The 14,260-nt window shown below is 40.0% G+C and overlaps 1 protein-coding gene across 1 annotated transcript in view; it reads right to left on the reverse strand.

The window, feature by feature from the left end:
• Positions 1-14,260, reverse strand: part of SNX6 (sorting nexin 6) — a 147,187-nt gene that overhangs the window by 48,594 nt on the left and 84,333 nt on the right. Inside the window, exon 9 of the mRNA XM_085627423.1 lies at positions 1,406-1,481. Coding sequence (XP_085483549.1) covers positions 1,406-1,481 — 76 coding nt within the window. The remainder of the gene's footprint in view (positions 1-1,405; positions 1,482-14,260) is intronic.

The following is a 14,260-nucleotide window of genomic DNA, read 5'->3' on the forward strand; positions in this document are numbered from 1 at the left end:
GCAGCGGTTAAGGCCAGATGACTGACGCGTCATCTGCTGAGTAACCCCCTGGCAAACCGAGGATGATCAACAGTGGAACCTATGAGTTGTGGACGAGGGGAGAGGCGGAGAGATCTTCACTCTAGATGTTCGGCCACCTCTGGTGCCTCTCCCATTTCCCCTCCGCATCTGTTTTTTGTCCATAGCGGGACTCCTACCCAACACTGTAGAGTATTCTGGTGCTTTTATCACTATTCACCACTTTTTTCCACGTATCCTTTTGGTGTCGATCATCATGAGATAATCCACTTCGCATTTTTTTTGCGCCAAATACAGTTCACGTTTTGGAACAGAAAATTTAACAGAAGCAAAGGGTCCTTTTTGATTCACTTATTTTTGGCATATATTTTTACAGCACTGTCTGGTGCGCCACTAATACAAAGATCGTGTCTAACAAGCAAGTACTCGATGCAATCTGAAGTGTGGAAAACATTTTTTCAATCTGTCACTGTGGAGGAGCTATGGGCCATGTACAAAATGTAAGAATTAAGATTTCCCGATTGCGATTTTTACCGAATCACAATAAGGAAATCGCAATTCCTAATGTAAAAAAATTACAAGTTTTCAAAAGCGATTCTTAATGGGTTCGCAATTGACCTACCACATGAATGTGAATTTGCAACTCATTTAGAATCACTGTCATCACATGGATGGTAAATGCAAAAACAACAATTGATGGACAGAATGCAGAACAATGTCATACATTCTCCCCAGTACAGAGATCTGGGCCTAAATCCATCGTTTTTTGCTCACCATGCCATTCCAGTTTAGACCCAGCCATATGCAAATCAGTCTTGGCCTTGCGCCCAATGGGAACAGTCCAGCCCAAACTGCCAGGCCAGGTCCTCCCTGGACTGGAAACAAGCATCCTAGGACCGGTTTCAGGCTTTTAGCCCTCATCAGCCAGGATAGCTTGATTCCAGTGGCATGGAGAGCACTGGACCCACGTCTGGGCATACCCGTCCCACTCGGGGTGACAAATGCAAAAAGAACAATTGATGGTCAGAATGCAGAACAATGTCATACATTCACCCCAGTACAGAGATCTGGGCCTAAATCCATTGTTTTTGTGCTCACCATGCCATTCCAGTTTGGACCCAGCCATATGCAAATCAGTCTTGACCCTGTTCCCAAATTTATACCTATGGAAAGGCATTCTTGCGGTTGGAAACAGCCCGATTACCCATTTTGACTGCAAAAATGTTCCGTACATGCGGCCAAAATCCTTTATACCACAAAGCGTATAATAACTTTAGAAAATCCCCAATTTAAATATTTCACAGTTACACCACGGAGTGCTGACTCCAGAGATTTAACTTTGTACGACTTGCTCTAACAGACTATTACTAATCATGGAAACCCTTACTTGCATATGTCTGTCGAGTCCTGCGTTCCCATAGTATACAGCGAAGACCCAGCTCGGTTATAGTCGTCTGCAACACCTATTGAACAGCACAAAATTCATGAGATTACAGTCTCAGGACACGCCCAACTTTTACAAATACTCACTGTATACGTTCAGTTCCAGTAGCCACTCAACAACAAACATGCAATTAGGGCTCCTGATTTTATGTTATTTATTTTTCTGACATTTGTCGGAATTTATCCAAATTTTATTTTGCTGATTTTATTCATATTTATTTTGCACTTAATGTAAAGAATGGAACCACAGTGGGTACACTTACAAATTTAACGGGCAAACTTTTTATCTTATATGAATGTTTAATGGGTTTTAGCCAGTTAGTTTATTACAGCCGCTGGAAACCATTTGCATCGCAGACAGCTTAAACCACTGTAGTGCTGCAGTTATCTAAGCTTCATTAAAAAATCTTTTCATTTTTTGTTTTTTTAACTCCCCTGCCTGTCAATCTGCTCAGCTATTGGTTTAGCACTCATGATTGACAGTAGTGAGAACTGTCTAAAATAAAACCTACTTTCCGTATTTATTCATTTCTAAAATTAACCCCTTCGATGCTCATGACGGAACGGTTCCGTCATGAGCATCGGTTGAGCTGTGCTCATGACGGAACCGTTCGTCATGACCACGCCCGCGCTAGAACCCTTCAGCACCGCGGGGGAATCCGCGCAGCGCTGAAGGGGTTAAATACGGAAAGGAAAACAGATGCTTTTCGGTCTGTTTTTATCTGTAAAAATCAGTAAAAATGGGAAACTGGAAGCCTTACATATAATTAAACCAAGGAAAATTTGGAATTATTCAACTCGGACTGAAAACAGAGCTCTGTCCACAACACTCATGTAGGATATCACGTGGCGCAGCCAAAGGACAGTTGTGCACTTTTTCAACCAACTAAAACAACAAGCATTTGCAATGCAATAGGTCTCGCATTATGAAAGTTGGAGCTATTGGTATTGCAAATAAGAATGCAAGTATAATAGTTTCAGCTTTCTCAATGTGTGTACCTGTAAAATGTTAGTGTTTGGTTTATTAATAATGCATATCTTAGGAATTTGGTTTTGTAAACTTTATTTTGTAAACACGCATTATTTTGTAATAACATTAATTATTTTGTTATATTAATACACATTGTAATTTAAGTATATTTTTTAAACGAATATTATGTGTAACTAATTGTAAAAAGTAAACAATTTTAATAATTTTTTTGGCATTTTTCCAATCAGTTTTTGTACAATAATCGTTCTTGTTGAAAACATTTTAATAATAAGGTAAATACTAGACATATTGTATTTTTCTAATGAACAGACTACTGTTGATAGATATGTATATACATTGTTTTATAAGGCTAAACTGCTTTTTTTTAAATATATTTTAATGCACCATATTTAAAAAATATTTAGAAAGTACTTTGCAATACAAGTAGTTTTTGTTATATAAAAGGTCAACAAACAATAAAGTATTAGTAAACATTGCTATATAGTAAAGCTTCGATTTAGGTATATTTTTCTAAAGCCGATAGATCATGCATACAATAGTTTGGTACAGTAACAATTTGTTGTTCAAAAATAACAAGCAATGGGGGGGCGTGGCTTGCGCGCCGCTGCGAGATGGCGGATCGCGCTTGAGCTCCGTAAAGAGCGGGGGCCGACGGAGACATTTCTGCCGCTGAGGAATGCCCTGTTCAGCGCAGAGGATGACATCCTGCCTGGGAAACTGCCGTGTACGCCACGAGGGTCTTTTCTGGTGATGAAGAGTGGCCAGACTCCATATTTCGGCATTTTGACGTGGCGCTTCATGTCTGCACGAGCGGCCGCCATTTTGTTTCTTCTGTGAGGGAGTTTGTACTATCACCTCTTCACGACGACGCTACTGGTCTGTCCTGTCAGGAATGGAGGCATACAGGAGCTGGTGACGTTTTTTCACTTTTCTTGAGTTTATTTTGTTTTTTTCTGCCGCCTATTGTAGTGCTGCCCACTGCGTGTTTTTTTTTGTGGGTTCTGCTACTTTATTTTTCATCAGACGCACTGCCACTTCCCTATGTGAGACTTCCTTGCTCTTGGCCTGATTTTGGTTGTTTTCAGGTGTCGGTGTGTGCCTACTGGCGCATGCAGCACGTGTGTGTTTTTTTTTTTTTTTTTTTTTGTGTGGTGTTTTTTTCTGACGGGGATCGCCTGCCATAATCTCTACTCGGCTCTTTTGATGCAAGTACATTATTCCTTCCTGTTCATTTTTCCTCTCGCACATTGAGTGTTTTACAGCCCCTGACATTTCTTGCTCTCGCTCTATCTGTGGAGGTGTATTTTGTTCCTGTGGAGGTGGTTTGCCCTATGGCTGAGAATATGGCCCCTTCACCGAATGCTAAAGACGTTAAGGACTCTAAAGCATCTCTTAAGAGGTCCAAACAGGTTTCCCCAACACCTGAGCCTGCTCCTAAAGACACTAATTCGACTCTTGAGTCCATCCTGACGCGCCTTAATGAGGTCTATGAAATTGCGCAGTCTACTAAGACAAATACAGATTTACTGCAGGTGGAGGTGTTAGCCATCAGGAATGATTTCAAGGCCCTTTCCCTTCGTGTCTCAGGTACAGAAGCACGGATTAGTGGCGCAGAGGATACCATGCAAAAGCACTCTAGATCTCTCACGCAGGTAGAGCGTTCCATGGCAGCATTGAGGAGAGACCTCACTGAACAAGAGGATCGTAATCGTAGATCCAACCTGCGTATTTTTGGTCTTCCAGAGGAGGTTGAGAAAGATGCATCTTCCATGATTGAGTTTCTTTATCAATGGATTCCATCTACACTACAAATTTCTTTCCATAGAGATTTTGAACTGGAACGGGCACACCGTGTCCCCTCCTTTCGCCCCAAGTCTGCTACGCAACCAAGGGCGATAATTTTTAAGCCGCTGCGTCATCAACATACAGAGCAGATTTTGGCGCATATGCGGAAGGTTAGAGCTGTCTCTTGGAATGGCCATCGTATCTCAATTTCTCAAGACTTTGCCAGGGACACGGTGATAAGGAGAAAGGGTTTTCTTAATCTCCGGAAGCGTTTGTCTGAGATGAATATCCCCTTCTCTTTTGCTGGTCCCTCAAAATTCCACATTACTTTCAAAGGTCGTGTCAGGATTTTTGACGAACCTGCGGATTTGGCCTCGTTTTTGGATAATCAGATGGAGTTGCAGATGGATCTTCAAACAGGGGCTTCACATGTTCCTGGTTCTTCTGGCACCTGATGTGGCTATATATATTGCGTTGTTTTTTGTCTTTGTCAGATCTATTAAGTCTAGCTGCTTTTAGATCTGCGCGGTGGTCTTTATGCTCATTGGGTTTGACGTATTTGTGTCGTCTCTTGGTGTTTCCCTATTATCGGTATGATGTGTTGGTCTTTAGTGTTGTTAGTTTTACTGTATAAACCTTTTAATTTTTTGTGGTAGCTTTTCTTGTTGGCTTGACTTCACTCCTGTTCGCGTGTCGTCTTGTTACTCCTTGCCTCCCCGGTTTGTCTCTCGACGTATTAGGTCATGGTCCTTTTCCTCTCCCGTTGCATGTCTTCGTTAGGTGCGTCGATTTTTGTGGTAAAGTTGGTTTATCTTATCCCTTTGTGGTCGGTCTTTTTGCTTCATGTTTGTTTCCTGTTATTCCGTATTTTACGGAGTAGGTCATTGTGTTTTCCGTTGCGTTATCAACGTGTTGTTGTATGGTGTGTCTAGGTGTTTTAAGCATATATGTTTACTAGGTGTTTATTTATGGCTATATTTAGAGTTAATATGTGATGTTCATATAGTTGCTAGTTATACCTACTTTATTGATTTTTTCATTGAGTGTTTTGATTACATTGTGTTATTAATTGTCTTTTTCGAGTAGATTAGTTTTTTATAGATGCCTTGTACTTGATAGATTTATGCCTCTCTTATCTACATGTTCTCTTACTTAGGCAAGCATATTTATTCTGCTAATTTGTGTGTATATGGCTTTATTTACTCATGATCAGTTATTTATAAGATTGCATATAGATTTTACACATTTATATATAGTATTAGGTCTCTTATTTAACTGCCATAGGGATTCATTGACTGTAATATTGATAGAAGGTTATATACCGTTTTTTACTATGTTTCACTTATTTTTCTCATATTGTATCATATAGTATGCTTTAGATTGTATTTCTTCTTTTTCTTCATTATGTTCCTTTTTCTCTTGATAGAGTCTGCTTTGGTATGGTTCTACCTATAATATTGTTATTTTTTAGTTCACTTTCCATCAGCTCTTATTGCCTGAAAGTGCTTTCTTTCTCTATCTTTCCTGCTCTTACCGTTCTTTATGATTCATTTTAGTTGTTATGTATACATTAATTTGGTCAAACGTGTTGCCTTTATAGTCTCTCATTTAGCTTTGTTTTCTAAGTAGCTATCATTAATTCCAGTTCTTAGCTTTTAGATAGTCTTCCCTTTTAATGTATAATCAGTTATGCACTGTTCTGGGGCTTTTTATGCCATTGTTGTTACTCCTCCTGTTGGCCCTCGCTCTTTTTCCCATGTCCCCCCTTGTATGATTTTGGTCTCTTCCAGACCTGCCGGATGGGCCCTTCTCTCTCTCTTTCTGCGTATTCTCTTGCTGTCCTTTTCCTCTTTTCCTTTTTTCTCTTCGGATTTCCTCTTTGGTCTCACCCTGTTGTGTGTTGGCTGTTGATGTCTGCTGGTTAGCTCTCCTGGTTGTTGCGCTTCATATGTCACATATGGAATATCTTTTTTTCCTAATATTGGTTCTATGTCTGGACTAAATATACTTTCCCTTAATGTTAAAGGGTTAAATCATCCAGTAAAAAGGTCAAAGATTTTTGACTACTGTAAATCTCTTTCTTCGGATCTCGTCCTTTTTCAGGAGACAAAGCTCTCTGCCAAGGAGGCGTTGTTCTTGAAGAAAGAGTGGGTCTCTGATGTTGCTTGTTCGGATGCTTGTGGTAAAAGGAATGGGGTAATTACCTTAGTTTCTAAACACTCTGGGTTATCTATCGTTTCCTCTGAACAGGATTCAGAGGGACGTTGGTTACTATCTAAGGTGTCCGATGGTAATGCGGACTTATTTGTCATGAATATTTATGCCCCCAACAAGGATGACCCGTCCTTTTGGAATGCTATCACCAAAAAGCTCGAGGATACCCCTCACTCTGGCAATCTTATTGTAGGTGGTGACTTTAACTTGCCAATGGAACCTATCTTGGATAGGAATTCTGCCTTTAACTTTCGTCCCCCAAAAGCACACAAACAAATGACTAATATGTGTTCTCTTACCCATCTTCAGGATGTTTGGCGTCTTCATAATCCCACTGGTAGTGACTTCTCCTTTTTTTCTTCCCCTCATTCGTCCTTTTCACGCATTGACTATCTTTTGGTTCACTCTTCTTTGGTTCAATCTTCTTCTTCTCCGCTTATCCACCCTATTTTAGTTTCTGATCACGCCGCAGTGACACTTACTCTTACGTCCTTTGTCCCTAGGGCACGAGCTCGCTCGTGGAGACTCAACACAGAAATCTTACATGATGAGTCCTTGGTGCGAGAGTTTTCTAATGACATTGAGACTTTTTTTATTGAGAATGTTGGGTCGGTCAGTTCCCCTGTTGTTCTTTGGGACTCTTTCAAATGTACGTTCCGTGGTCAGGTCATTAAATGTATGTCAAGGAGAAATGCAGCCATTAAAAAGGAACTCACGGACTTAGCAGATGAGATCAAACGTCAGGAATCCCTTTTTCGACATTCTCAGGACAAGACCTGCCTCCAATCTATTAAGAATTTAAAGTATTCGTACAATACTATAGTCACCAAGAGAGCTCATATTGGCCTGCAGGCTCAGAAATCTAAGAGACTGTTGTTAAAAAATCGTGCGGGCAAGATTCTTGCAGCCACTTTAAAGTTTCAGGAATCTTCTTGTAATACTTTCCAAATTCCTTCTATTACTGACCAGCTTGGTAAGAAAAAATTTCAAACTGCAGAAATCCTTGATGTTTTCCGTGATTTTTATAATAATTCATATACCCCGTCGGCTCAAGCTTCTTTTGAACAATGTCAGGAGTTCTTGAAGTCGGTTCCTTTGAAAGTTGTTTCGGAGGAAGATAATCAATCATTAAATTGCCCGATTACTTCTGATGAAATCATTTCCGCGATCAAAGCTACTCGGTCTGGTAAAGCTCCTGGTCCTGATGGTTATCCTATTGCGTTTTATAAAACCTTTATTCCTGTGCTTGTCCCGAAACTCCAATCCGTTTTTGATGCTTTTATTAAGGATGGTTCTGTGTCTGGTTCCGCGGCTGATGCTACTATTGTAGTTATCCCCAAAGAAGGGAAGGATCACGCAGATCCCAAAAATTTTCGTCCCATTTCCCTTCTTAACATGGAAGCCAAGATTTTTGCTAAAATTCTAGCTAAACGTTTAGAGTCCTTTATTCCCCAATTGGTTCATCCTTCACAAACAGGTTTCGTAAAGGGGCGTCTTGCACGGGATAATATTCGTACTTTTTGTCATATTCTTGGTGCCGCTAAGCGATCTAATCTTCCGGCGGCAGCCTTGGCCCTTGACGCTGAAAAGGCCTTTGATAAGGTCTCTTGGCCTTTTTTAAGAGCTGTTCTATGTGCACATAATCTTGGTGAGTCCTTTATTCGTATGGTTATGTCTCTTTACTCCCGTCCTAGGGCTAATATACGGGTGAATGGTGCTACGTCTTCCTTTTTTAACCTGTGTCAGGGCACTAGACAAGGGTGTCCTTTGTCCCCTCTCTTATTTTTGTTATCCATTGATCCTCTCCTCAGAATGATTGACTCGCATCCAGATATTAAGGGGTTCTCTTTTGGGTCTCATCAATTAAAAACAGGTGCATACGCAGATGATGTTCTCATTTTTTCTGATGATATTGCACTGGCCATTCCTGCTATTTCGGATACGATTGCTCTTTTTTCAAAAGTCTCAGGATACACTCTGAACAAAGATAAGACAGATGTTTCCTTTAAATGCTTATTGCTTCTCCTCTCATATGGGTTCGGCGGGCTTTAAATGGCAATCTAAACAGCTAAAATATCTGGGTATCCATTTCTGTTCCACCCTATATGTTACGGCTATTTACAATGAATCCCAAACTATTCTTAAGGTGAGACGTCTCTTAGAAAATTGGTCTCCGAAGCATATTTCTTGGTGGGGCCGTATGCAGACCCTTAAAATGATGATCACTCCTATTATTAATTTTGTTTCCTCTATGCTTCCAGTAAGGCTTTCTGATTCCTTCTTTCATGAACTTGATTTGCTTACTTCTAAATTTTTATGGAATGATAGAAGGGCTAGGATTGCTTATAAATTTTTACGGAAATCTTATGATATGGGCGGCTGTAATTTTCCTGATTGGGGGGGAAGTATCAAACTGCTTTTCTGGCGTCCCAGGGTGCCCTTTGGTTTTCTTCTACATCTATTCATGCTCCAGCATGGTTGACAATAGAACAGGAATTGGCCTCCCCACTGCCGACTGCATCCTTTTTAACCACAAACACCCTTTCTATTCCATTCTCTCGCTCTATTATTTTAGACACTATTGCTGCGGTTCGTAAGGTTGATAAGAGAGTAGCAATTCCATTACACAAAACTAGATGGTCGTCTATTTGGCGCAATTCTAAAATCAAAATTAATATGGACTCTGAGTTGATGTCTTACTGGGCTGGGAAGGGTGTTTCACTTGTTAAACATCTCTATGATTCTAATAACGATCCTTCCCCTTTCTCATCCCTTGCTCAACATTTCTCTTTATCTAATTTAGATTTTTATACTTTTCTTAAGATTAAGGTTGCACTTGCTAAATTACACCTTCATCCTTCTTCCCCTACGATTACGCTTTTTCAGCTTTGGATTAGGACTGGTCACGTTGCGTCTCGGATTTACAAATTTTTATCGTCCTCTTCACTCCCCTCCCAAACTGTCACATAGCAAAAATGGGTACATCATTTTGATCAGAGTGTTACTGCTCATATCTCTCCTGATACCTGGCAAAATATTGGTAAATTTTCTCTTCGTAACAAAATTGCCCCTTCCCTAACGCAGTCTAAGTTTTTCTCTATTAATCTTCTTCACTGGACTCCCATTCGTCTGCATTCACTTAATCTTAAAGAAGACAATTTGTGCTGGAGCTGCGGGCTTTTACCAGGTGATTTTCAACATATGTTCCTTGATTGTTCCCTTCTCCATTCCTTTTGGGATTTAGTTCACAAACACCTCATGCTCATCTTTAACATCAAATTCCAGCTGTCTTTTCCATTAATTCTTTTGGGTCCGTTGGCGTCCCCAGTCCCTCTGCCTTTAGATCCCATGGAGTTACAGTTGTTGGACCTCTTGTTAACTATTGCAGTCAAAGTAATTCTCATGGAGTGGAAATCCTTTTCGTCTGTCTCTTACCATACCTGGTGGGCTTGGGTTTCCTTTCTACGAAGTGCTCATACGTCAGTGGACCATGCTCATCTTTCTCCTTCTATTTCCTCTGGTGTTTGGAAAGCCTTAGATTCATACATGGAGTTGGCCTCTGAAGGGTTGGTGGAGCAATTTCCCTTTGATTTGTCTGGTTAGTGTTGTCTTGTGTTGGGTGATTCCTTTGGAAATCCTCTCCTCTTCCGTTTCTCCTCTCTGTCTCTTTCTCTTTCTTCTTCTCTTTCCTACTCTTTCCGCCTTTGCTTTCTTCCTTTCTTCTCTTCCCTCTTTTCCCTAATTTGCCATCTGTGGGTGATACTTTTGATATATTTCTTTGCCAGATATCATTTTGGGTCTTCCCTCCTTAAGTAACTTATTTATCTGATATCTGCAGATTAATGAATGACATTGATTTGTTTCCCTATTAATTAGTTTTATCATAATGTATTTATTACCTTATTGTCCGATATCAATTGTATCACTTTGGCCTGTATCTTATGTTTCATATTGCGCTTTTAAAATAATAAAATTCTTTTGAAATGAAAAAAAAAAACAACAAGCAATTTCGAAAGGATTGATATTGTGGACATAGAGATGTGCCTGCTGATGCACGTTTGATGCTATAAGCAGCATAATGAAAATGAGGCAGCAGAGATTGTAAGGTTTGCAAAGAAGAGTTACAAGTTGTTATGCGCTGCATGCTACTTGGTGCCTGACAGCCGGATTGCATTTAGTGCATTTAGTGCATGTCCACTGCAGGAAAGACATTGAAATAGGAGTTTTGCAGGCAAGTATAGTACTGAGCAACATTATGCATCTATATTCGAAGCAGCAATTGGTACTAGTATGGTAAAACAAAGGATAAGGCATGCTTAGAATTGTGGCTGATTCAACGTTGGACATAAGAACAGATGCTAAGTTGACATGGATGCTGCAATTTGCAAGTATTGTTAGAACATATAGTAAATATAGCGTATAGTATGTACAGCTTTATAATACACTGCTGTCAAAATGTCGATAATGCTGCATGGCAATAGTTATAGTGTATAGCAAGCTAATATGCAAGTTTGTGGGCAATGTAGCAACATTTTGTAAAGATATTAAAATTATTTATTTTAACAAGCATGCAAACATTCATGGTAAGTGATGGTTATAATGGTGGCTGATTCGATGTCTCACATAAGATTCGTTCCTGTGGGCATTATATAGTTTTGTAAAATGATATACTCTGCATGCTTTCAATGCTTTTGTTGTTATGTTTCTCCGCTTTTAAGCAAAGACTTTATACACGTTTACACGTGTTTACGTTATGTGTTCAAACATGCATCTAATTAGTGCGTTGCCGAAAGAGCAACATTGTAAAAGCAAAAATTTAAAACGTATCTTTATTTGTAGACTATTTTTGATAACAACGAGCATTTATCTGAAAACTATTCGTCACCGTTTGAACGTATGCTAGAGAAAAAAAAAAAATATCACGTGATAAGACCTCGCTGGCGTGCTCGTGCACATTGCTGCTGAGAGCGTTTTGCTTTCGATGCCATACACAAGCACAATGCGAACGTTAGCTGGATGCGCACATGGAAACTTCGTACGGATGCTATTTTAAATGCTGCGAACTGTAAGTGGCTTAATATATTATTACGTTGGGAGAAGCGTGTAGTTTTAGCATGACGAAACAGTTGTAGTAAGGATAAAATAAAGGTAGTTAATGTTGCAGGAAGACCAAAGATATGGCGTAGTTACGGCGTTCGTGGTGCAGTGTTTATGTACTGCAGACAGAGTAAGAGCGAGGCCGCAAGGGGGTAAGGATTATACTCAAACAGTAGTGTTGGTAGGAGAGTGCAAAGGGATAAATACGAAACGCAAATGGAGTTTTGGCCGAAAGTTTGGGAAAGTAGCGGAGAATGCAGTTTAATAAAGGCGCGGTGAGGACAGTAGCAAATGTAATCGAAAGTAGCAGTAAGATAGACAGTTGTATAGTAAGCAATTTGGGGAATGCCGGGGGAATGCTGGGTAGTAGGTGTGTAGCATGTTAGGAATTGCAGCATGATGGAGAGTTCTAATTGTATATGGTTTCGTTGCTATAATATAAAACAAGGTGGACTGGTAAAACGGAGTATAGGTATATGTAGTAGTAAAAGAAAGGTACATGTGGGCACCTAAATATAGTTAATTAATAACTAATATACGGCAGAAGACAGAGCGACAAAAACATATGGGAAAACCGAAAGGTGAAAGAAAAGCGGAGAGGAAAAATATAGAGGAAATTTGGAAAATGATATGCATCCCGCTTATAATATCTACTAAATCTGAGGTACTCGGTTTGGAAAATGTTTTTGAATGCAACAGTAACAGATGCTTATTAACGTAGCATAGACTACAGCATGCACATAACATAACAGAGGGAGGTGTAATACAAAATTACTAAATATTTCTAAAGACACAACATGCAGGTTTTCAGTAATGAGTATTACGCTTTGGTGGTATAACAGCATAAGCAAAACTATGTATGTACAAATTAAATGTTCTTAGTATATTGTACGATAAATAGTAAAACATATTGGTTACAGGCGCATTGTTATTTTATTATCTTCAAAGCTAATAGCGCTGTATATATATTGGCGTAAAAATAGATGCTTCTGAATATAAAAGCAACCTTATCTATCTTGTATTTTAAAAAGCATTACACATTGAAACGAAACGTGTTGTAAGCAATAATATGTATATTGCAAACTAAGCTTTAGCATAGAACTGAATAAATATGTGCTTATTAATAGGTTTTGCACAACAAGTACATAACACGCCATCATTAAGCCAGGTAAAAATATCATATGCGCAAGCTAAAGCAAGTACGTTTAAACCATGCTCCTCAAACCAACAATTAATTACAAAGCAAGCACATAAGTAAACAACATGCTATAAATAAGCTAGTTAATCAAATTATGCGCGCAAGATAAACGAAGAACGTCTATTAATGTTTAGCAACCTGGCAAAAAATAAACCACAACAAGTAAATTAAACGCTATCAATAAGTTAGGTAAAGATAATGCGCACATAAGCTAAACAAAGTACGTGTAAACAACGTTCATAAAGCGGCAAATAAATACAGGCAAGTGCATTGTGGTAAGTTTTTAAAGTAATAGAAACTAATAGGCATTAACCTGAAAGTCTTCCGTAAAATGTACTTTACATACAAGTAAACATTACCTGTGTTAGCGGCAAACACGAAGAGCAAAAATATATTTTCCTCACAAAAGCAGTTTACCAATGAAATAATACGCAATCGCTAAAACGCTTTATAGGAACAGGAAAAGTGCAATTGCTCAAGCGACAAACGCAACCTGAATTTTAAATGCAGATGTTTATAATATGCCTAAAAGCACCGCGTACACCAGCGCCACACGACCGGATTTTTAAATGCAGACGTTTATAATATTCCTAAAAGCAACGCATACACCAGCACGAGCAAGCGCGTACACCAACTGAAATCCGCGACATGCAAGCAACGCGTACACCAAGCAAGCGCGAGCAACGCGTACACCAAGCAAGCGCGTACACCAACTCAAATCCGCCGAGACCATGCGCGTGCCCATCTCCTGTCCCACTTCCGAGGCAAGTCAGCAACAATAGATCTCGCTGGCGACAGCGCTTCGCGCTGCGTTCGCCAGGCAAGACCTAAAAACAGTGGAAAAGAACGCTCCAAAATACAAACGTTAATGAGCTCATATCTCGCTGCAAACATGGCTACCGCCACCTGAAAACATGGCTGACGTGCACGACCTCACGGAGCACTACAACAACTCCATGTTGTCTGCCCTGAATGCAACTGCCCCCCTTAAACTAAAAAGAAAAGCCATCAAAGACTCCAACCCTTGGTTCACCAACAGCCTTAATACTGACAGACGCAGCATGAGACTAGCAGAACGTGCTTGGAGATCCGCTCCATCCACTGATCTACTAAAAATTCAAAGACTAAAAAGGAGTAGATACAACAAACTCATCAAAACGGCGAAAGCAACCTTCAAATCACCACTGGACAAAGCCAAAAATCACCCGAAAAGGTTGTTTGAGCTGATTAAGTTACAATCCAATAACACTCCTACTCAATCTCCTCTCATCTCCTGTCCTCAGCCAAACTGCAATGATGTTGCCGCCTTCTTCCCTGAAAAGGCGAGTAAGATCGAATCAGATCTAAAGTCTGCCCTGATCGATCTCACACCCTCTCCTGACTCCTCCTTACCCTCGTCTCCTCCTTACCCTCGTCCCCTCCTACTCCGCCCTGTCATTCCACTAAAAACATTGTCTCTTGGAGTCATTTCACACCCATCAACGACACTGCCATCTTCAGCATTCTCTCAACCC

This window comes from Triturus cristatus, chromosome 9, assembly GCF_964204655.1.
Source record: "Triturus cristatus chromosome 9, aTriCri1.1, whole genome shotgun sequence".
Classification (NCBI taxonomy): Eukaryota; Metazoa; Chordata; class Amphibia; order Caudata; family Salamandridae; genus Triturus; species Triturus cristatus.